Source organism: Ochotona curzoniae, unplaced genomic scaffold (genome assembly GCF_017591425.1).
Source record: "Ochotona curzoniae isolate NIBS_2020 unplaced genomic scaffold, NIBS_Ocur_1.0 contig_3498, whole genome shotgun sequence".
NCBI classification, from domain to species: Eukaryota; Metazoa; Chordata; class Mammalia; order Lagomorpha; family Ochotonidae; genus Ochotona; species Ochotona curzoniae.
In genome coordinates, this window is record NW_024465885.1 from 37,768,906 (window position 1) to 37,794,535 (window position 25,630).

At 39.7% G+C, this 25,630-nt stretch overlaps 1 protein-coding gene across 1 annotated transcript in view; it reads right to left on the reverse strand.

Annotated features, from left to right (window-relative positions):
• Positions 1-4,933: 4,933 nt before the first annotated feature.
• CYYR1 (cysteine and tyrosine rich 1) overlaps positions 4,934-25,630 on the reverse strand; it is a 104,056-nt gene continuing 83,359 nt past the window's right edge. The window contains exons 3-4 of the mRNA XM_040980866.1: positions 16,560-16,717; positions 4,934-5,067 (exon numbers count right to left, since the gene is read on the reverse strand). Of these exons, the coding sequence (XP_040836800.1) occupies positions 4,934-5,067; positions 16,560-16,717 (292 nt within the window). The remainder of the gene's footprint in view (positions 5,068-16,559; positions 16,718-25,630) is intronic.

The window sequence follows — 25,630 nt, forward strand, 5'->3', positions numbered from 1 at the left end:
AGGAATGTGGCACTTACCCAGTTAGCATGGCCCTTGAATGTTGCTGGCTATGTTCTACTCTTGTCAGTTCAATAAAAGCAATTTGATCACAGCCAAGCACAGCTCTGAGTTTCCTTCAGCTGTTGAGATGGCACATTCTTATTGAGGGAAGGTATTATTTTCTGCATTGCCCAAACTCCAAATAATGGATTAAGGAGAATGGGATGAAATACATTTGCTATGGTACACTGACTACTAAGCTGCTCCTGATAACTCCGTGCCTCTGGTTGAGTTCTCGTGTAATCCTTACTTCTTTTGTGTGGACTGAACCTAGTGTCCTGACTGTAAGGGACAGGATTTGATGAAAGTGGTTGGGTGAGGTTTCAGAAGCTCGTGACGCCTGACTTGCTGGCACCTCTCAGTCTGCCGCCCTTCTGACTTGGTTGCCCTGGGGAAGCAAGCCGACACCTGTACAGCTGTCACATGGGAAGGAAAGGTCACGTGTGGAAGAACTGAGAGTAGGCTCTGACAAAGGCCTTGGGAGAATGCAGTCCCATCAGTGGCTCTGCCGAGGCATGTTCGGAAGCAAACCCTTCCCTGTTGCACGTTGAATATGATTGCTGAGAAGAGATCTCAAGGCAGCTGTGCTCAGATGCTGAACTCTGGAAAATGGAAATTACTAATGCTGTTTCAAGGCACTACATTGTTGCACAGCCACGGCTGCCTCATATGCCGGATTATAGAAGTGAATGCCTGAAAGTGAAATGCAAAGTTTCAAAAAAGAATGTGAATGTAGATTTCTGTGTGTCACTAACCCAGTTAGAACTTTGGCATGGATGTTCTACCTACACTGTCTGTGATCATCGCCACAACCTGGCATGGGTGGTGCTAAGCACACATTTTCAATAGAACTAAAGCAATAGAAATTCAGTAATTTGGCTCAGAACAGTTTGTTAAAGGATTCTAGAGGAGAGAGAAAAAACAAACCCTGTTCTGAAGGCTTAGTTCTTTGTTCTGAGAAGACATGGGGAAGAGGGGTTGGAGTAGGCTAGAAACCAGAATCCTCTGGGGGATCTTTTCAAACTTATGTTGGTTTCATTTCCCTACCCTGTTTTAGCCGAATTGTTCCAGATGGTGGGGTTGTCCCAGAAAATGCTGAACAGGTTTACATTCATCCTTTCAGCTTGAGACTGTGACCAGAAAAAATAATAATTGTATATTTATGCATGTTCTAATTGAGGAACTGGTAGTCCTCAGAAGCCTCCATGGTAAGGAGTAAAATAATCATGTGATTTTGGCATTCTGGTATTAGGTTATTTCAAGTAAGTTAAAAAAATAAGGCAGAAGTAGGCAGCTGACCTAATTAATATTCCAGTTAAAACACCATGTCCAACATTGTAGTGCCTGGATTTAGTTTTGATTCCTAGCTCTGACTTCGTGTTCCTGTTAATGTGCATGGTCAGAAGCTATGGTAATGATTCAAGGATTTTGGTTCCTGCCAATCATGTCAAAGACTGACATGAGTTCCCAGCTGTAAGTTCCACCCCAGCTGCAGCCATGGCCATTGCAGGTACCAGAACAGTGTAATGGAAAATGGTAGCTCTTGGTCTGTCTCTTAAACAATAAGTTTTAAAAATAGAATAAAGAGCTTCACTATTCCGTAGGTTCAATATATGATGTTAATTGGGTTAGAACCTGTTTCACCTATACGCACAGCTTGGCAAATGTGTATTTGGTTAAACAAGGACACAATGAGGGTGAAATGGATTTGTGTGTTATGAGTACTGCTTTCATGTGATTGGTAATGGGGGTGGGAAATAAGCTTAAGAAACAAAAAAAAGATACACCACGGTGTCCTTGGGTAAATGCAGGAGGCCTGGAAACTCCTGATGTCTTCTAGAGTGGAACAGGCAGCTATACGTACAGGGTCTGCCTTCTGTCAACAGCCCTTCAGTTCCTATGAAAGCTTTCCTGCTGGAGAAAACACGCCTCTCCTGGGCTTGCAGACAGGCCAGGTTCTCTCATGACTTCTGTTTTTTCATGCAGGTCTAAACCTTGCATGCAGTAGCCATGACCTCTCCATGCATTTTAGTGAAACACTTCATAATGAACTGAGAAAATCCACAGTTGCACCTGGAGGAGCATCACTGTTTCTTGCCTTCTTGCTATTTTATCAAATTTTATTCACAGATTTCTCTGAAGCATCTTTATCCACAAGGTAGCCACGATCCACACAAGTCTACGCAGCACTTGAAATGGGGTTAGTGAGACTAAGAAACTGTATCTTTCTTTAATTAATCTAAGTGACCATATGTTGCCAGTGACCACTTTGGGATAGCACAGTTCTAGAAAATGTCCTCATGTTGTACATTTGTTGATTTATTCTTGGCTCCTATTTATAGAACGTGTTCTACATGCCAAGCACTATACTTAGAATTTTGTATATGTTCATTTGATTTTCACAAAACCCAGTGAAGCCCACTTTCTTTTTATATTTCCAATTGAATTTCAGAGAAATGCAGTGGCCTGTCTTAAGTCACATAGAGAACGCATAGAGTTTAAAATACAGACTGTGATTTCTTTACAACAAATGGTTAACCAAGAATGTAGGTGAAAACAATGAGTCCAAGACAATTAGACTATTACCCTGACTACTATGTGTTGTTTCATTTTATTGCTTACTGTGAACACTTTGGCCACAGCAAATATGTTAGTTTTTAAACAAACATAATTAGAAGCTTTTATATCATATACATTTTCTCCAAAAAATATACAAAAACAATCAGTGAAACCCAATGTCTATAATGATAATGTGCACATTTGTGCTGTTATGACATCAAATACAAACAGTCAACATCTCATCTCTTTTACATATATATTTGTGAGACACTTTCAGGGAGGTCATAAACAACTCACAGGAAAGAGATGATGTTGCCGAAATGGCTTCTGTGCAGTTAGTAGTTGTAGAACGTAAGAGGTAAATAATAAACATCTATTAACAGTGAAGTTGATTTCCATTTCCATGGATCTTTTAGCTCGTCTTGGGAATGTATGGTGTATTGGTAACCAAGAGTCTGCAAAGTAGAGGGACCTAGGCACTTTGAGCATTACTGCTTCAGTGAGACAGGTCTTGTCATACCTGTGGATAAAGGATATCCACAAATAAAGCTGTGCTTAGAAATTGCATGTCAACCAGGGAGTTTCTCACCAGAATAGCCTGGAAGTCTTGACTGCTTTGCACCTTCATATGGAAGAAAATGATCAGTGCCTAAACATCAAGAAAGTCCTTCAAAACATGTCTAGCATTCATATTTCATGGCTGGTTAGACTGTATTTCTGTTAGAACAATGTTTTTAGCATTGTTTTTGAGAGTAAAATAGGTTAGTTATGTTGAATACTAAGTCTCATAACCACAACTATAGGGAGAACAATTTATAGCTTAAGACATTTTATTTGCTTTATTTAGCAACATCTTAGCATTGTCTTGGGATTTGATGAAATCCCAAGTGATGATATTGAGTTAAACTTTAAGATTTAATTGTAAGTAACACAGAAATTTGATCATCTGTTGTCAAGTGCTCATAGCAAAGGGAAGACAATTTTAAAGGTTCCTGGAAAACATACTTGTTTTAATTCCATTTTGCACTGACTTTATGAAGTCCACTCTCACACAGTTCTAGATACATGTGATGACCTGAATACAATTATTAGTTTTAATATCCCTTGCACCAAAATATGCCATACAATTGTTTATAAAATGCTCTTATATCCCAAGGTAGGCACTTGATATACGTTATGTTTTGGTAAAAGGCAGCAATTAGATATCAGTACCTTACTCATTTCCATTAAGTGTGTATCTGTTTCAGTAGAGTATATGACCAAGCTTCCATAAAACAGAAAAAAAAAATCTGTCTAAGCTACACTTGAATGAAAAGTCACAGAAAAGGATCTAAATTTTATTTTTTTTTCCTTTGTTATATAAGCTTACTTGGTCTTCATGGCCACTCTGGGATCTCGCTCCCTGATGTGTAATATTATGAGAATATTTGGATTTTTTTTTTTACACTGGCATGTAGTACATGTTGCCTGTGGAACTTCTAAAATATTTTTTTAACCACAGCTGGTGTCAAATGTGTTTGAATCCATTGAGTAAGGTCAGATCATTTATAGAAGACCGTGGCTGGTGTGAAGAGTTCTTGGCTTCAATTAGCTGTTGGATCACTTGATTCTGCTTCTGTTTTCAAGTTCAATAAAGAACATTCACCAGTTCTGTTGTTTTCCCTCCTAAGGACAGGGATTCACTTCACATCACACAAAACACAAGCAGAGGTTTTGAGGTGTGAGAATGCTACACAGCCTCAAGGCAGATCGCACTCTGGAGCATTTCACTTCCGTACAGCTGGATCCTGGTCACCCACAAGCATCACAAAACGCAACTTTGTTAACAAGGGAGCTGCAGCTGTTCCTTCTCACACCAACTTCTTACAACTTCCATCCAGTGCCTCAAACAGTGCTACACACATGGGGGGTTTCATTTTACATCATTGATGAATAAAACATTAAAGCATTCTAGTTTTGACTTCCAGAGCTGCACAAAATAGAGCATTCCTCTGTTGTGTGGAAGCTTTGTCTTTTCCGGTATCATTATTGATGCTTCCTTCATCTGAACATTAAACAACCTGATGATCAGATGTTCTGTCAATCTCGTTATTCCTACTGAAGTGAATCAATACATCTTTAAAATGTAGTCCCAAGGAACCAAGCGTAATACTCCTGACTGGGTCAGCTCTGAGAAGTATCAGAAGCTCGTATCTTTTTTTGCAGGGACATTTTTCATGAAATCTTAGCTGCTCCAAAAATATCTTCCTTAGGAAAACTTTCCCTGCCTATTTCTGGGTAAAGGCAGTTTATTTCAGGGAACATCACTGATTCTCATATATTCCATTCTGGAGCATTATTTCCTTGAACTCCCAGGATAAGGAGGGGGTGGAGAGCGTTGTGCTGATGTCTGTGGAGTTGGGGAGTAGGGAGGGGGTAAGTCTCGACAGTATTCCATCTCGTAGTCGCAGCTGTATGGGGGTGGTGCCACTGTAAAAGCAAAGGAAATGAACATGAGATATTGATCAGATATTTTATTGTCTTCTGTGTTTAAACCACTGGGCTGGATTCTTTGGGAAGAGACGTATTTTTTTTGTCTGTAAACTTCTTTGCTTTATCAGGCCAATGAACACATACATATGAAAGAGATAGTCTTTTAAATGTGATGTCATGGGTTAGAGTATGCAGAATTGATGACTTGACTTTTTTTGACGATATGATTCTGGAGGAGTGGAAAGAGAACAATCTGAGAAATGACCCATGTTTCAGCAAAATCAAGAAGTGCTTTTGCACAAGCAAGAAGCATAGAATGGAGAAATAGCAAAAGAGTTGAGGAATTCGGTTGCTCAGTCACCATGGTGAGCTTTAAAAATGTTTATTTATTTTCATTTTACTTGAGATGCAGAGAGACACAGAGTGACAGAGGAATAGACCCATACAGAGATATATTTTATCCAGTGAATGGAACAAATGCCAAAATGACCATAACAGCCAGAGATCTGCCATGCTGCTGGCGAGAGCCAAGAATCCAGTTTGAGTTTCCTACACAGGTATCAGGGACGTGATACTCGAGTGGTCAGCTGCTGCCTGCCAAGGGTGGTTTGGAAGTAGGCTGGATCGTAAGCAGAGCCAGGACTTGAACAAGAGACTCTAATATGGAATGTCAACCTAAGTGGTGTCTTCAACATTGCCCCAAACCTGGCCCCCATGATGGGCTTTGTATATCACATGTTGACTATGGGATGAGGACCTAGGGCAGACTTTGAATATGCTAATGAATATGCTTTGGTAAGACACAGAGGAAGGCTGAAGGAAAGGTGAGCTGATGTAATGGCATGCCCTAGAGATTATGAAGCCCTTATCCCAGTGGTGGGGAAGAAAAACTCATAAAGGCCCAGCAAGCTCTTAGCTGATGACTGGCATGTGGGTGAAAAGGGTAGTGAAGTAAAGGAAGGGTGAAGGTATTGGGTACCCAATAGGGGGCCCGCATAAACTGAGTGGGCTACAGATATAAGAAGGAAAGGGAATAAGCAAGGTTGTGAGTGAACATGACTTAATTTTTTACATTTCATTTAAAAAAATGTCCTTTGACTGTAATATAATGTAAATGCATTTTTCAATACACTGAATATACTGTAGAGTGATTACGTGTGGATGTGTATTTTGTAGTAATCTCACTCTCGTTTCCAGTGTGTGATGGAGAGGGACCTTTTGAGTTGAAATCCATCCATTCCTTTAAGATCCAAGGTTATTCTGCAACAGCCGAACCACTCCTCAGCAGCCAGTCTGATGACTTACAAGTGGACAGATCACTACCATTACCTTGATTTTACTCAGAAGTTGCTTTAACTGCTAGGAACATAGCCCAAATCACAAGGCAGGTGAAAATAATGGAAAGAGGGCCTGGGAGCGATAATGTAGTAGTTAAAGTCCTGGGCTTGAATTCGCCAGGATCCCATAGGGGTGCCAGTTCTAATCCCGGCAGCCCCGCTTTCCATCCAGCTCCCTGCTTGTGGCCTGGGAAAGCAGTCGAGCACAGCCCAAAGCCTTGGGAACCTGCAACCACGTGGAAGACCTGGAAGAGCTCCTGGCTCCTGGCTTCAGATTGGCTCAGCTCCAGCCGTTGCGGCTGCTTGGCGAGTGAACCATCGGACGGAAGATCTTCCTATCTCTCCTCCTCTTTGTATATCTGCCTTTCCAATGAAAATAAATAAATATTAAAAAAATAATGGATAAAAATGATACTTTTTTTCTACAAGCTTTCTTACAGAACATTTTTACTTATTTGTGAGTCAGAGAGAGCAGAGAGCAGAGTGAGCCAGTTCCCACTTGTTGGCTCCTTCCCCAAATGCCCACAATTGCTCGGTATGGGTCAAGGCCAAAGCCTGGAGTCTGGAACTCAATCCAGGTATCTCGTGTGGATTGTAGACTTCATAGTACTTGAACCATCACTGCTGGAATGAGGAGCCAGCCACGCTGATATGGGAAGCAAACATCTTCCCCACTTACCAAATGCTTGGCCCGATGTCCAGTCTTTTAACATCAGAGTGACAGAAAAGAACAAGTAAGATTTCAATCAACTCTTTCCTAAATGTTTTCCAGGAATTTGGCAGCGCTCTCATGAAGAAACACAAGCATAGCACCTCCACTGATGAGTGTACACAAGCCATGTTTCCTTTTAAATCCGGTTGGCTTGCCTATCTGCTCGAGAGCTTCATGATTTAAATCATCTAGTGATCCCCCTATATTTGTAGGATTGAGTCACTTGACAAAGCAGAAAGATGGAATGACAGATCTGAGTGGGATGGCCCCTCAGCACTATCCTGCTGACAGGTCTCTAGAGGGTAGAGCTTCCAGCCGAGGACATGGCACAGTCAACAAACCAGCAAGGGAGTGCAGAACTCCCAGGCACATTCAGACTCTCAGCAGCAGTGTCACTCCAAGTTCTGTTTTCTACAACACACTGCACTAACTCCTATGGAGTCTAAACACACAGTCCCTCTGCCTCACACCCACGCTTCTGCTTCATTATATCCTGGGGAACTAAGACAAAGAACTTTATAATACCTTTCAGGCCAGCTAAGAAAAGAAACAGTGCAGCTCTCATGGAAAATAGGAAGTTCCAGCTGGATGCCCATCTAATTGTTTCTTATAAGCCTGTGGGTTCCGTGTTGTTTTTGCACTGTGGCGTTTTCCTGCATCCCACGTGAGGGGCACACACCTACTGATGCTGATCTACATTCTTCCCTGTCATGAAGCCCTGGCGTGTGTTTGTGCATCTGTAACAGCGTGTTTATACTCTGCCATCTGCACAAGCACTGGTGGAGGACATCTCGGCCTGAGTCTCTATGGTTCTGCAGCTGCATGTGGAACAGGAAAATCTGAGACAGGAAACACTGTTCTTTCATTCCTCTAACCTTTGAATTTTGCTAAAGTGATGATCTAATGATGAAAAGTGCTGTTTTGAAATAAACCCGGCACATCCTTTAGAATAGCAGCCGCCGGGAGAGGTTCTGAAAGAATACTTTCATGATTGTACATTGTGCTATATTTCTTTCTTGTAGGTAATAAGGTCTCACTAAAAAGTAAACTTTTCTGAGTCTCGATTTTAGAATCCCTCATTAATCGTAAGAGGTTTAGTTCCTTTTTATAGGTCAAATCATCTTTAAAACACGGATAAAAACAGCTGGAATCTCAATGTCTCTGAAATCTTTTCATAACTGAAATTCCAATTCTCTGATTAAGTAGGGAAAAAATATTTCATTCAAGGTAAATGAGAAGGTTATCCACAATAATAAAAGATTCATGAATGCTCTGAAATTCAGAGGAAAAATTTCATGTTTTCAACCCACGCAGGTGACTATCTGTAGCGCTGACGTGCTGGAAGGCTGAACAGTGCTATCAAAACTATTTAATATGATTTTAGACATTAGAGAAACAAAACAAAATGATCCACAATTCTGCCATCCCAAATTAATAACATAATATCCTTAAATGTGCTCGCCTAGTCTTTTGTGTACGATTGTATCCCTGTAGTCACCTAAAATGATGCAGGCTTTTTTGCTTTGTTTTATGACATTAGGCTCTGCTATGCAGTTTGTATAGAGCTTGAGTGCCGTTGGAGACTGTGCCTGTTGAAACTTGCTCCCCATTTTGTGGTGATCAAGAGGGAGGATTTACTCCAAGAGTGTCTCCTGTTTCAAGATAAGACCTTTGATAAGGGATTAGGATTAGAAAAGATTATGAAAGTGCCATCCATGATTGCATCTGATGGCTTTTATTGGTGATGATATTATTCCATTGACAATCTTGGGGCTAAACATTTTTTCTAGTGATAAATATCTTCTTACACAGAGATTTTTAAAAATTCAATTGAAAAAATTTAAGTAAAATTTGAAATAATTGACCACTATGCCTAAGTGGTACACAGATTTTACTGCTTGGAGTACATAGTGAAATTTTTTCCAAAACGAATTGCTTCATCTTACAAAGGGACCAGGAAGGCATACAGGCACGCTGTTATTCAACAGTTGGTAATATAGCAAAACTTTATAATGCTTAGTAGAAAAACCACTTTTCCTCAACAGTGTAGACAAGGTCCACAAATAATAATAGAATCTCAAAATGTACTTTATAATTAGTTCACACATATAAGGAGAAATTACGGTATTTGTCAGACAGCTATTTATACTTCCTTGAGTATAATGGTTCTCCAGTTGCATAAACTTGCTGTGAAAGATAGGGTTACATTTAAATCATTTTTTCATTTCTTTGTTAACATCTAGGTTTGACATTGTGCTGCATCTGGTCTACTGTTTGGAATTTGGATGAACTTTTGGGTGAATTTAGCTTTCTTCTGCAGATATCTGATACACACTGTTTTTGTTTTACATTTATGCATTTAAAATTTTACATATAAATCATGGTTTACTTAGATCTGCTATTTGACATAGCTTTACATCAAAGTTTACTTTTTCTAAATGTTAAATGTTAACCTATCACCTATTAAGTAAACTTCATATTTCACATGATTTCTTCAGATCTTTGGAATATGTAAAAAAAGTAAATTATAATTTACTTTTTTGTTCAATGATTAACGCTTATCTTTTTGCAATAGAACCAACTTATTTTAACTTTTACTGAGTTTAAACATGAAGTCCATTGCTTATTTTTAAAGAAAGTTTTCAATATTATTGCTAGGAGCAAACTTCTCCACTATTGCACAAATCCCACTACTCGTAATTTCCCTAAACGTCACCCAGAATGGAGGGTTTTAATAAAGACCTATAAAGCACCTGGCGAGACTTGTACCCATCCCAGCCCCACATGAATAATACCATTCCTATTCCCTCTACCATAGGCCCCATGATCCTAAGGCATGTTAGTACAGATTGAAGCAGGTTCTATCACACTTTACCTCTCTCTGTTACCAGAACAAGCTCTCAAAATGTACATGGCAAGACTGTGGTCCTAGATGGCACTGCACTTCTCATCTATGGACTCCCAGAATGTCCTGCCCCCTCTTGCTATGCCTCTGGAAAAGCACTGCATGTCTTAGGCATGGAAGGTGGATTGAGTGTTGAAGTTTCAAGAAGGGCAGGAAGGTGTAAAATCATTTTCTCTAGGAGGAGAAGGGAGCATTCAGTTCACCTTTTGAGACCAAAATCTGATTTCTCATGAGAGGATGGCCCCGATCGGGGCCGTTCTCTTCCACTTAGATCGGGCAACCTTAGGGGCTGGGAAGTGCTCAAGGTGTTTGTGATCTTTGCACACATTTTTGAAGCCATCACCTCTTCTACCTCTTTAAAATCCTGGGCCTTTGGATAGCACACGTGCTACCTTATACTGCTTGCTCTCCACAGCTGCAGCCTTGCCTGCCCTACATCATTACTCACTGAAGAGAGCCCCTGGCCCACAGACTTTCTTCCCACAAAGACTCCTGTTATCACTTTTAGTCATTTAGCATCCACATAAGCTTGCCTCTTAATCTCTCAACCTTCTTGCATTTTTCAATCTTTTCCTTCCTTTCATCATCAGCAGTAGCTGCACTATCTAGTAAATCTTAATCTATAAACATGGCTTTTATATTTCTGCAACACATATTCCATCATATTTTTGGAACTCATCCAGAGTTTCAATTTAGTGACAGCCAAATAAAAGAAGTGATAAAGGTTATGCCACCCCTTTCTATTCTTCATATTCTGCTGTGTTCCGTGTTGATTTATTGCCCTGCAATAAAATCACTCCTCTGTCTTTATTGTCAATATTCTTCGCACTTTCTCTTCCTGATGCCTGGTTGAATGCCAACACTGATTAGATCCAACACTTTGGCTATCCTGAATGTGTTCCTACGGTACCCATTATGAACATTTTGATTTGGCCTAATAATTTATCAACCGGAATCTTAATGGGAATTAAGATACAAAGATATTAAAACTTTTATATCCACAGGCAACAAATTGCAGGAGAAAAATGCACATTTATGCTGATCTCACTTCATAAAATGAATAACCATTTTCCTAAGTTTGGTAGCTCTTACACATTTCTTTGGTCATATCTCGGTCTCATTTTTTGAGATTATCACCTTTGCAGCCCTTCTTGTTTATTTCCTTCAAGCATCTCCTTGGTCCCTCTCATCCTTTGCAAATCAGTTAGCTCTTATTTCACCAAGCAGAACAGCATAGCAGAAGTGAATATCCCAAGATTCAGAACAAGAAGTCTGCACATCACTACCTTGGTGCTTACTTACAACCCATCTCAGGTATGATTAATGAGTGCATTTGGATTCCACTGAAGGGAACCTCTATATGCTGGACTCTTCTCTTTTCTACATTCAGGATACTGAGAGAAATCCCCTCTGTTTCTCACACCACAATCTATATTTCTCCATAAGTCTTGGCTTCACATGAATCCCAGTATTTTACTCATTTTAGAGTGATCCTCTTCAAAAGTTCTGCACTACAGTCCCACTCCATCATATAATTAATTCATACATTTTTGTCTGTGATATTCATTCTGTGAGCATATTTTTATGATATCAAAGAAGGCTTTTTTCGCTTCATGTTTGTATTCATTGATTCATATTAAAATAATTATCTGCATGAAGACTTCACAACATTGATTACAGTTACTTTTTCCTCTCTTTTATGAGTGGTGTGTTCAAGCCAAAAAATATTCTTTGTTTTATTTATTTCAGAAACAAACAAACAAAAAAAAACCACACAGAGAAAGAATGACAAAAGTGAAAGAAAAAGAGATTGGAGAGATAGATCTATTCACTGGTTCACTTTTGAAATATTCCCAACAGCCAAAGTTGGATCATGAGGTCAAAGACTAGAATATTTAACTCTACATCTCCCATGTGGTAGCAGGGACCCAAGCAGTTGAATCAGTATCTTTCACCTTTCAGAGCATTTCATCAGGAAGCTAAATAAGAAGTGGTGGAGCCCAGACTCAAACCAACATTCCAATATGAATTGTAGGTACCAGACCCAGTGCAATGGCCTAGTGACTAAAGTTCTTGCCTTGAACGCACCAGAATAACATATGGGCGCCAGTTCTAATGCCAGCAGCTCCATTCTCCACTTCCCATCCAGCTCCCTGCTTGTGGCCTGCGAAAACAATAAAGGATGGCTCAACGCTATGGGGCCCTGCACCCACGTGGGAAACCTGGAGGAAAGTTCCTGGCTCCTGGCTTCAGATTGGCACAGCTCCGGCCATTGAGACCATTTGGGGAGTGAACCATTAGATGGAAGATCATCCTCTCTGTCCCTCCTCCTCTCTGTATATCTGATTTTGCAATGAAAATAAAATAGATCTTTTTAAAAAATTAAATGAGTGTAGGTACCCAAAGTGGCAGTTTACCTGAATTTGCTACAATGCCTCCTTCAGGGCCAACCTTGGTTGATAACAATATTTCTCCATTTGGGTTTGTCAAACATTTTTTAATGTAAGATTCCCACTGTGAACTCCCATAGCATGATCATACTCAGTGGTGTCATTTTCAGAGTAACACACCAAGGTGCATCAAGACCAGCTGTCCCTCTTTGATGCTATTAAGGTTGATTTGCCTGATCAAGATTTTATTTGGTTCCCCCTTCTGGAGTTACTAACTTTTCTCTTGCACATGGCAAGGAATCTAGTGAACACTTCAAGATCTGCTACCAAGCTGCTACTTGACAACAGTCTCCTGTACATTAACAACCTGTTCTTTTTTTCTGAAACATTTTTATATGATTGTTTAAAACGAAGATTTTTCCAATTTTACAACTCATGTTAACATTCACTCTTTGATGATTTTCTGTTAGGAAAAGCCCTCATCCCCCATTTCCTTTCTGCACGCTCTCTTTCTCTATCTTTCTCTCGCTCGCTCGCTCACTCTACTTACCGACATATTTACTAGTCATCAGAATCTAACTGTTGTCTTCCTTTTCAAGAGCTCAAAATGTATATCAGTCTCCTTCATGGCACAGATATCTCTTGCTTTCCTTTTGTTGGCATTTTATATCTTCGGAAAGTATTTTGTTATGTTTTACTCTGCTCTTTTTACTCAGATGAATAAATATTATCCACACCTACGTTTTAAAAAGAGAATTAACTTAATAACTTTTGTTTTCAATGAAGTTCTAGAGAGTGGAGAAAATGTAATACTTGACAAATAATCCTGATTTTCACATTGACCATTAAAAAACTGCATTTAAAGATGACACCTAACCTATCCATTTGGGAAGAAATGAAAAACTTCATTTTAGAAGGTCATTGTCCAACAAAACACAGGGTGTGGCAGGAGGCCACCCTCCCCTCTCTGCCACCCCATGAAGAGTAAGTATGTTCTCTGCAGAGTTCCCACTGAGAGTCTTCCCCCGAGATGTGATAACGTTTATGAAATTATGTTCTCATTTATCTGGTCTCTGGGCCAGGGGACTACACAATGCAGTGTGTTGGGTTGTTATCTCAATTATTACACAACTAATTAATTAATGTGAGCAAAGGTCTTTGGTATTTCCACAGATGAAGGATTTTAAAAAGTATTCAGTACTTTTGTGTGCTGTTTCTTGATTCTTTAAGTAAAAGCTTAATTAGTGACTTCGGGAAGGAAATGAAAGGTAATCAAGCATACTACGCTTTTGAAGAACTAGTCTTTCTAAAGCAAAAATGTCTCCACCATAAGAGTCATTATGTTTCTTGCATTATTGAACTCTCAGAACAATGAATTTACTGAAATGTAGCATGTTGCTCTTATATCTGCCAATACAAATGTCATTTTGAAGTTTTGGAAACATATTTCTTTGCCCAAAAAAGAAATCAAAGTCCAATAAAATATTTTACCTTACACTGAAATGGTGATATTTGGCAACTTCTAACTTTATGTAAAGTCTGAACTTATAGAAGTATGAAATAAAGTATTAAATATTTCATAAAATGCTTTAAAATTCCTGTTTTAGTTTTGTGATTTTTATAATAGATAAATATCAATTTCAATTAAACTTAATTTTTTATCAAGCAAATATGGACCTAGAATGCTTTCTGTGGAGCACTGTTTCCTGCATTCTTTTCAATTAATCTTTTTCAATTAAAGTCCTTGCTCGATTTTCCTCAATTCTTTCCCTGGGTTTTGGGATAAAAAAAATGAGACAATGTGGGAAGAATGTAAAATAACTTTATTTCCTGATATCTTAGTCTCAGCATCTTTGTCCTAACATTATTCTTGGCAAGTTGGGAAGATTTGGAAGGTTGCTTTTATAATGAGTAAAGGCGCTGTCTTTATTCCATCATAGAGTTTAAGGTCCTTTCCCTATGTATTGACATACAGTGTATACTGAATCAGGGCTTGAAAAAAGCCATGCACTTTATTGATTCATCATGTAGAAAAAAATCTGTTAGGCCAGCCTGGTCTTATGTCCTTTGGCTAGAGTGATCAATGAAAAGGACAATGATTTCTGACTCGGGAAACTACTGCTCTAGCAGGAGGAAATGAAAAATGAGCATTGTGATTAGGTAAGTAATATTTTAACCCAAAAGAAAACAAAAAGAATACTGAGGGGGAAAGGAGAATGGCATAACAAAAATTGGAACATACTATCATCTTTTTCCTCATTATTAGACTGACACCTGACATATTTTATTTGTTTTCAAAGAGCAAGAGAGTGTGAAGGATCAAGTGGGAGAGAGATGTTGATCTTCCAGTTAACTCCCCAAAGGTCTACCATGACTAGGCTGGACTAGGCTAAAGCTGACCAGAAGTTCAGTCTAGGTCTCTCATGAGTGCCATGGAAACCATTGCTGCCTTGCTGAGTCTGCACTAGCAGGAAAACGGAGTGAGCAGCTGATTGTCAAACCCAGGCACTCCACTATCGGATACCGGTGTCATTCAACTGGTATATGCATTGCTAGGCTAAATACCTAGCCCCGCAGTCATTAAATGGTTGCTCAGGATGTTATAATTCAGGAAGTGATCTTCGATTAAAGAGTAGAAAGAAATCAGCTAGTCAGTGCTCTAGGCAAATCTCCAAGCTGAGAGAATGATTTATTTGTTCAATGAACAGCAATGAAAACTGCTGGTGGGACCGCAATGGAAAGAGGAGTAGAAATAGAGGAAGGGTAAGAAGCACAAAAAGGATCCAATCCATGGAATTGCCTCAAAGGCCCCAGGAAAGTATATATGTATTTTACTTTGAATGTAATGAGAAACTTATAGATTCCATCCTGCCTGTGATCTGATGTTTGCCTTAGAGGAGTTGCTTGCTTTGACAACTTTTTAAAAGTAGAGCCAAGTGTTCCTGGTGCACAGGTCACATGCATGTCTGGAGGTAGAGAGGAATCAAGGACGACCCTGAGCAGTGGCAGGACCAGAGAACCCACACTGGGAATTGTGAAGGCTACAGATGGAACAAGGTTTTAAGATCAGAAGAATAGCTTTACATATGTTCAATTTGTCCTATCTTCTAAACATGTAAACACAACATCAAGTAGCCAATAGAATAAAACCAATCTGGAATTCAAAAAGAGACTTGGTACAGAAAGAGAGAACTTCGGTTTGCTCTAGTGTGTGAAGGATACACTTATCCCAAGGAACGTGGAAGAGGACACAAGATGGCGCTCTGGGGCCCTCCAACGTGAAGGTACTGGGAATAAGGAAGCACTAACAAAAGAGGCACATCATGCCTAGTTCATCTAAAACTTGATCCCTTAAGTTGAAGATGATAGAGAAAACGATAAAAGAGAAGGGGAGAATGAGGGAATTAACACATAAGGCAAGTTGCATATAAAAAGTACCCTGTTGTATAGAGATTGAGAGACGACATGAGTATGTATGGATGGGAAATTAATTTCCTCAGGATGTGTGAAATTTAAAGCTTGTCTGATTTTTAAGATGCAGTTATACACACACAGATTGATTTAAAAGCCCTGTTGAAAACAGGTAATGCAAAATGCAGCATTTTATAAAAATCACATGTACTGAATATATTTATATGTGAAACATCTAAAAGTCTCAACACTTGTAAAATTATTCATTTATTACCTCTGTTCTTTCTGGAGAATTTTAATATTCTAACTGTTCTCTTTGCATGATGAATGCATATGAAAACTTTGCTGAATACTTTTTCTGAAGACATAAATACCTACTAAATCTCATGTCAGTTTATTGAGACACAAAACTTCTTTCTTTTCTAATTACTTGTTAGTACTACTGACAGCTAGTCACAGCAGATGCGAATTATTTATTTATCTTAACTAGGAGTGACTTGCAACTTTATTCCATGAGACAACCATAGAAAATATCTTCAAATATGAGTTGGATTTATCATCTGGATCAAAACCATCGCTGTTCAAAGTTAGATCTTCAACTCAGATTTATATAGAAACATTCTAGAAAGCCAGATATTGTTTCACTGAAAGCTTTTAATGACTCCTTCTCTCCATTGGGAGTGGACTATAACTGATGATCCCCCTCCTCTCCCGGGAGTATGCCACTTGCTCACCAGGGTAGGAGGAGATGGTGTTGATATGAGTGGTCCTGATAACGCCCACACGGGTGCCCCGGTTGTTCTTCATACACATGCAGATGCAAATGGCAATTCCGGCGATGACCCCCATGATGAATACGATCCCAAACACAATGCCAGCAATTGCAGTGCCTCTACAAAAGACAAAAAGTGCAGTGATGACTTTCTGATTCAACACTTTAAACCGCTAGCTTTACAAAAAAATATTATTTGAGAGGCAAAGAGACATAGCGAGTAGAGGGAAAGACATACCGAGTGGGAGAGAACTTCTGTCTACTGGTTTACTCTCCAAATGACTGCAATAGTCAGACTGGGCCAGGCCAAATCCAGGATCCAGCAATTCAATCCAGGTTAGGCAAATAAGGGGGAAGGACTGAAACTACCTGAGCCATCAACTGCTCCCTCCCGGGGTGCACATTACTAGGAAACTGAAATGAAGCACCTGATCTTGGACTGTTCGGCAGTCACTCCAAAGCTGGTGGAGACCCCCAAGAAGGAGCGTGAAGGCCGGTCACGTGCTTACTCAAAGCACACGTGTTAAAGAGTCTCACTAGGATGCCTGAGTCTTTCAAACAGAACTCTGTCACTCTATGACAAGTACTTCTTCACAAACGTTGTTACGGTTAATTCTTAACAATCAAGAACTTTCCCCAAATCAGTAACCAAGTTGCCTCTTGGATTCTAATAAACATTTATAAATCTTTAGGGATTTTTTTTCTAACACATTTGACCAATGCTTCATTCAGATTCTAGTTTCAAAAATTCACATTTTTAACAAAGCATAATTCATATATGCTATCTAAACGAATAATTAAAAATCCAGTCTGCTGGGTCCCGGCACAGTAGACTAGCAGCTAAAGTCCTCGCCTTGCATGTGCTGGGGTCCCATATGGGCACTGGCCAGGATCCCAGCAGCTCTACTTCCCATCCAGCTCCCTGCCTGTGGCCTGGGAAAGCAGTGGAGGTTGGCTCAAAGCTTTGGGGCCCTGCACTCATGTGGGAGATCCAGAAGAGGCTCTGGGCTCCTGGCTTCAGATCGTCACAGCTTCAGCCATTGAGGCCACTTGGGGAGTGAATCAGTGGATGGAAGATGGAAGATCTTCCTCTCTGACTATCCTCCTCTCTGTATATCTGCCTTTCAAAATTAAAAAAAAAATTAAAAAGCCATTCTGCTTTGTAAATAAAACAACTTTACTGAGCTTAGGAGTATGTGTGTTTAACAAAAATAACTGGATAAATGACAACATATAAAATACAACTTAATTATCTGTTTCTTATTCAAATTTTCCATGGATTGAGAATACTTGACACAGCAAAGAAAACTAAATCGAACATATTCTTTTATTATGCAGAGTACAGTTATGACAAATATTCTCACTCAATTAGGAACAATGTAAGCAAAACCTTTATTTATATTCATGATAATGGTCTTCTCTACAAGACTCCAGCTAATACAACAAAAGCATACAACAGAATAGAAAAACATATTGCATGAAGCAGTCAACAGTGTGCATATTTCTGAATAACAGGATTTATTGGCATCTGCATCCATTTATTTTTGAAAAGTAATGAGGAAAGTGTTCTCAAAATGAAAACTATGATCAGAGATCATTTAAAACTATGTTTCATAGGAAATATGGTGCACATGTGCACCAAAATTGTAACAAGAAATGTTCACCGAGGTGACAGGAAAAAGCACAAAGCATCCAAGAATAACTCATAGTATGATTTAAAAAGCTGGAGATCCAGTTAAATTATAGTGAAAAGTTGATGATGCATAGTTAACGTAATGAAGGAAAGATAAACCACCGATACTAACATAATTGCAGAGAGGGCAGAACTATATATGACTTTCTGTATCGATGTTATAATCAATAAGTAGTGATTATCTTGTGAATATAAATCTTTTTCTAACTTGCATGTTCAAGTCTTACAAATAGTCTATCCAGTAAATTGTGCCTTATTTCTCAATCTTACTACATTCCTTTTTACATTTTATCTATTCATTTCTAATGGTGTTTAGGGCTATAACCTCTCGGACAAACTTTGACATTGCCTAAATCAGTGATCAATATTAGTATTTCTGTGATATTGATGATAACGCTTACTTTTCTTTTCCCTTACCACTTCTGTAGTAAATTTTCAAACACTTATTATTAATCTCCTTCCTGCCAAAATCCTTATAAATGACTCACACAACTCTCAATCACTTTTCAGTACTCAAGCACAGTAGAAATAGTTCATCAGCTCAGTTCTGTCCCCTGTGACGGAACTCTTCCTTCACTCCATGGCCCACTGGACTCTCTGACTCTGAGCTGCTTCCCTTTGGATCAGCTCAGTGATTCTCAAACTTAATTGCCAGACTCCATTCTTGACATTTCGCTGTGAACTGCTGTGTTTTCTAAAGCAACTTTTTTCGTTAGTTGCTGTGTTTCCTGTGCTTTTTACGTGACATGCCTGAGTAGTTTCTGAAAGATGGGATCAAAATGGAGTCTTTCATTCCTTGTACACCTGAAATTGTTAGTCTTCTGCTAGATCATTTTGAGTGAGGATACTTGAAGTCACTTCCCATACAGTGTTTCATTTTCAGCCACAAAAACAGTTTCTCCAGCTTCGTTCTTGAATAGCATAACCCTTGCTGCCAGCTTCCTGGATCTGGGAGTTTTACTGTTACGAACAGTATTTACACAAAATCCTTGTGCTTCCAGCTGCCTGGTCCTGCTTCTCTCTCCTCAGTATTTGTTATCTTTTGGGGTTACGTGTGGCAGCTGAGAGGTGGAAGCCACAGAAACAAATCTGCAGGATATAAAAACCTGGTCTCTGGAGCTGGAACACCTCTGCTTCAATTGGAACTGGGCTTCCGTTTCCTTGGTTCCTTTCCTGCTTCCTTTCCAAGGACCTTAGCACGAGCCTTGTGCCTGTGGACGCATTTGCCATAAGACTAACTTCTTAGTCTCAGTGCTATCTGAATTAGTATATTAGGGCAGTTCCAGTACATCTCACTCCAATCCCTGGAGCTCAGGTACTTAGGTCAGAAATGTCCAGATTCTGGAATAAGATCAGCGAAAGGTCCTTCTAAGGGCAGCCAGAGTAGCACCCTGAGACTATTTGCACTTTTAATGTAACGCTGTGAATGTTATCGCTTAGGGTTTGCACAGAAGCCAGCAAAATAAAGACCAAGGCTTGCACACATCAATCTTGTCACCAAGTGAAATTCATGTGCAACTCTGAAACATCCAACATACTCTAACAGTGAAGGTGCAAAAAACATGCGTGAACTTACTTTTGTATTTTCCAGAAGATATTTTCTAGGAAACTGTGGTATACAGGCACTATGGAATGCTTCTCAGTCATTAAAAAAAAAGTAGAAATCCTGTCTTTTGCAACAAAATGGATGCAAGTAGGAACTATTATTAGCAAGTAAGCCAATTTCAAGAACACAAATATCATGTTTCCTATGATATGTGACAGCTAGTATATAACACACACATAAAAGTGTAAGAATGAAAGTCACTTTGGGATAGGATCATCATTTTTAGCCCAGATTGTAAACTGGTGGAAATACAGTTTTGTGGTTTGTTTACATTTTGTTTGTTGAATATTAGTGCTGGTGACAAGCCAATAAAGAGAGAATGAATTAAAATCGTGAGTGCCAATGATATAGAAGAGATGAAAGAGAGGTTGGGGAAATTTAGGGAGATGAGAAAAGTCTTCTTGGAACTGGACCTAGGTGTAGGCCCCGGTCTCCCAAGGGTTAACTCCACAGCTCAGCTGTTTCTCAAAGGTGTAACAGGAAGGGCAATCATGGCCTGATACATTTAGCCCCTGGCTTGACTGCAATTTCCCTCCTTCCTGCTTCCCATTTTTGCACGTCCTTGGGGGAGCTTAGGTGTTGCTTAACCATTGGGAAGATCCTGGGAGGGGCCAAGCAGACTATATAAGAGAGTTCGACTTTGAATCAAGACCTCTGTGTGTTGTGTGTGTTGTCTGTCTTGTCTGTCTCATAAACCTAGTCCCTCCGCTCGACTCGGGGCTGGAAGTACGTGGCGACGCGGGCGTTGCCAACACCTAGGGAATGCATAAAATCTGTTCTTATAATAATCAAAATTTTCAAAACCCTTTCCGCATTCACTTCAAAAAACACAGTATACCATAAAAATTTCAATAAATTCCCTTGAGAGATAGCCATAGTCATTTTCACTGAATTAAATTGAGAAGGCAAAATGTGAGACATATTTAGATGTGTTACTATTAATAATTAAAGAGTGGCAAGGTCTAGAAGACTAATGAATCTTTTCAAAAATGATTTATCAAAGGAGATGATTTGAAGTAATGAAACTAAAAATAAGAATTTTTATCATAATTTTCAGTTCCAAATAAGATGCAACTGGAGGGCTTAATTTATATTCTAGAAACAATCGATGGGCTAATTATGCAGCCATGGGGTGTCCAAAGGATGTGTTGTGCAAATTGTGAAATTTTCAAATCAGAGCATATTTATATTCATTAATTACATTTTTTTTTTAAAGAGTGAAGGAGAAATAAGCCACATTTTGTTTCCTTGTTGGCAGCTCTGGCAATCGTGCTTGATCTAGAGGTCACTAAAGAGCTTGCGACTAAATGTGTGAAATGAGGTTTTCAAACCGCATCATGACTCTGCTGTCCTTGATCCTCGGGTCCCATTTGTGGTTGTGACTTAGTTATAGCATTCATATCTGCTATTAATTAAATTAAACAATAAACAAAGAGCAACCTTTCTGCTTATAAATATGTTGGTGTAGTTAACTGTTAGAATGAGAGAAGCTTTTAGTTTGAGAAATTTGGCATCATGAAAATCTTGAAAATATTTTAACGTATGTGTTTTAATTTGAAGAATGCATTGTGGTGCGTGCATATTTCCTCTATGTTTAAAAGGATTCATTTATTTTTTCATTGGAGAGTCAGATGCACAGAAAGGAGGAGAGACCAAAGAGAAATATCTTCTGTCCACTCCCCAAGCCGCCACAACGGCCAGAGCTGTGCTGATCTGAAACCAGGAGCTCAGACCTCCTCCAGGTGTTCCACGTGGTTGCAGGGTCCCAAAGTCTTGGGCCATACTCTACTGCCTTTCCAGGCCACAAGCAGGGAGCTGGATGGGAAGTGGGGCCACCAGGATTAGAACTGGCGCCTATATGGGATCCTGGCAAGTGCAAGGCGAGGACTTCAGCTGCTTGGCTACTGCGCTGGCCCCCCTCTATTTTAAACTTTCATTTTGGAATAATTATAAACTGACATGAAAAATTGAAAATCTAAATAGCATAAAGAGGTCTTGCATATGCTTCAACCAGTTTCCCTCAATAAGTGTATCATAGGTAACAATAGCACAGCATCAAAATGGGAAATTTGGTTTCTAACATGGGTGTGCACCTAAGCACTTCATCTAACACAAAGTTTCTTTTGACGGATACAGAAAGCAAGGTGAAAACTGTTACCTTCTCACTACCACAAGGGTCATGGGTATTGGAATAGTTTTTGCTTTGTCTTAAGATACTACTTCGTGGTTACATGTATTTCTTCATTTTTTTTTTCACACCAGCAACTTCCTGTACCACTAATATTTCTCCACTTCTATAATTTTGCAATTTCACCAATGAAATCATTTAGTATGCATTTGATTGAGGTGGGCTTTCTGTCACTCAGTATAATACCCTTAGCATCTATCCTGATTTATATATGTGTCACTAGTTCATTATTAGCGCTTGCACTGTAATATAGGGGGAAAGATGCCATGTGCAATGCTGGCATCCTACATGGTGCTGGATCAGGGTCCAGCTGCTCCACATCCTATCTGTCATTCTGCTAATGTGCCTGGTAAAACAGAGGAGGATGGCACAAGTGCTTGTGTCTCTCCACCCACATGGGAGACGCAGATGAAGCTCTTGGCACTTTTCTTCAGACATGCCAAGCTCTAGCTGTTGTGATCATCTGGGGAGTCAACCAGTGGATGGAAGATAACTTACTGTCTCCCCACTGCACCCTGCCCTTCTCTCTGCGACTCTTTCTAATAAAATAAATTACTCTTTAAAAAATTGCCCATCCCTACATGAGTGGTACTTTATGATATGGGTAAGCACAGTTTGTTCAACCATTTTTTAGGGATAGACATTTGATTATCTCGATTTGGGGCTTTTATAAATAAAATTGTTATAAACAATTATTACCAGATTTTTGTGTGTCTCATTTCTCCATGACAAATGCTCAGGAGTCTGATTGCTAGGAAGTATGATAAAGGTATTTTTAAAATCAAATTCCGGCTTTTTTGTAAAGTGGCTGTATCGTTTTATCATCCCACCACTAACGTATGACAGAGTGTTTCTCTGCATTTGATGCTGTCAGTTGTATATTTTGTCTCTTTTAGCAGATGTATAGTGATCTTCATTTTCATTTCATTGATAGCTAATGAGGCTGACCATCTTTTTTTCTTTCTTTTTTTAAAGATTTACTTATTTTTATTGGCAAGGTAGACTTACAGAAAAAAGGAGAGACAGAAAAAGATCTTCCCTCTGCTGTTTCACTGCCCAAGTGGTCGCAAAAGCTGGAGCTGAGCCAATCCGAAGTCAGGAGTCAGGAGCCTCTTGTGGGTCTTCCAAGCATGTGAAGGGTCCCAAGGCTTTGGGCGATCCTCTGCTGCTTCCCCATGCCATAAACAGGGAGCTGGATGGGAAGTGGAGCAACTGGGGCATGAACTGGTACCCATATGGGATTCTGACACATGCAAGGTGAGGATTTAACCACTAGGTTATTTGTTCTTTATATATCTTCTCCCCAAGATGTATTTCCAAGGTTTTGCTCCCATTTTATTATTTTTATTGTTGACATTTTGGAAATTATTAATAAATTTTGGAGATGGATCCTTTATCAGATACAGAGTTTGTTTGCCAATATTATGAGTTCCTTATTATATGTGTAGTTTGCAAGTATTTTTTTCCCAGTATGTAGCTTGTCTTTTCATCCTATAAACAGTATATTTTTGCTGAAGGATCTAATAAGACTGAATAGTGAAAAGCTGTTTTGGCTTCGGCCACAGAAAGATACCAGAAAAAGCATGAAACAAGCATGTTCCCAGGGGATGGATTCAAATACATTTTTGGTGAAGGATGGACAAAATCAGAACAGAGTTTCTGAGTCAGAGAGGAGAGAGGACCAAACACTGGAATTCTGGGCATAGATGCAAGAATAATGAGTTTCGGATGGATTTCCTGTACCCATTTAGTCTGTAGGACTCAGGATTTCCTGAAACAGGGATACCACATGTTTAAATGGGTTGGTGCTCTGGATGGTGTAGATGCTAGGGTAGATGAGTTGAACTTACACAGCTGTGCATCAGCTGATTAATTCTGCCACGGAGAAGGGTTAGAATTGTGAACACACTAGCTGGAACCAAAATTTCCTCTGGGAAATGACTGTAGTCTGAGGTATCTGGCTACAATGGATCTTGGGTGTCATTGTGGGTGTCTTGCTTCACCCACAAATGGTGGCCAGAGCTTCCTGGCCTCACTCAGAGCACAGCCCTGGGAATGCAAGTGTAAACCTTAGGGACCTCACCAAGCTTCAAAGGCACATTTCCAGGAATAAATAGGCAGCTTGGGAACGCCTCACAGCCCATACCCCCCACCAGTGCTACATTGGGGGCCATTTTGTGCAATGGTGCAAAAAGTAAGGATTTGGAAAGGTGGCGGAAGCAGGCTTGTGTCTGGCTCAGTGCACTGTGCTGATCCCACAGGGAAAGTAACACCAACTTTGCATTCTGCAGGTTCTACATATGGTGGGTCTGTGTAGTCCCCAGTTCTGATAGCTAGCAGCCCTGGAACTTCATGAGTGCCACGTCAGGTGCCATTGTGTGCAGAGGGGCAAGGGCTGAGAGGATGGGAGATGCAAGAGTAAGCTACACATGTACTAAAACAGGAGCAACCAGGTGCCATTTTCAGGGGATCAGCAGCTGTGGGACTGGAGGGACAAGAGCGAGATTTGTAAATGCTAAACTAGAAGCAAAACCACTTCCAGCTCAGTGCAATGCACTGGTCTCACAGAGAAAATTGTTTTGACGAGCCATTATACAAGTTCTGCCCAAAATAGGTCTGGGTGGCCATCAGACCTAATGACCAACAGGTGTTTGCAGGATCAGCACCACTGACAGCCCAGTTATTTAGGACAGCTGGTGTCTCCATAATTCCAGCACTGCTTGAACTGGAAATGACAGAGAGGCTGTAAAGACAATAGTGTGGCCACAGCATGGATCACAGGAGGTGGAAAGTAGTGAGCCAGGAGCTGGGGTTATGGAGGGGATCTCTGATGGAAGCCTGGCATGAGAACTGGGGCCTGAAACCTAACAAAGAGTGTGGCAAAAGTAGCTACAAAGAACTGGGTACCAAACCCAATCAATAAAATCAACCTGTAGACCTGTGAGTAGCACGGCTTAGAAACCAGCCCTAAGAAGAACCTGCTCACCAGAATTGCAATGACCAAGAGCAAACAAAGAGATAGAGGCACAATGAATGCTACTTGAGATTTTCCTACAAAGGAGCAAAAGCATAGAAATGGAAGGAGCATCAACACAATTGTATATTAATATTGAATTACGAACAAGAGGGAGATGGATGAGATGCCTGAAAAATAATTTAAAAAGAATGAATGTAAGGATATTCAAACACAGAGACACAGTTGAAATAAGATAACGAGTACCTCATATAGTTAGGACTTTCTTCAAAGAAACACTAAGAAAAAAATCAAATAAACATAAAAATGAAGCATTTATTCAGTCAAATAAAGAACTGAAATAAGCTTTAAGAGCAGGTCTGGTGAGGCAGATGAAAGAATATCCAGTCTGAGAAATATCTCAGTCAGAATCTCACCACCCTCCCAAAGAGAAGTTAGATGAAAAAGAACAATAATAATAAAACAGTGTTCAGGACATATGGAATGCAATCAAATGATCAAATAAACAAGTCTCCAGTGTTTCTGAAGTATGGAGAGAAAAAGATACTTTAGAAACTCATTCAGTAAAATAG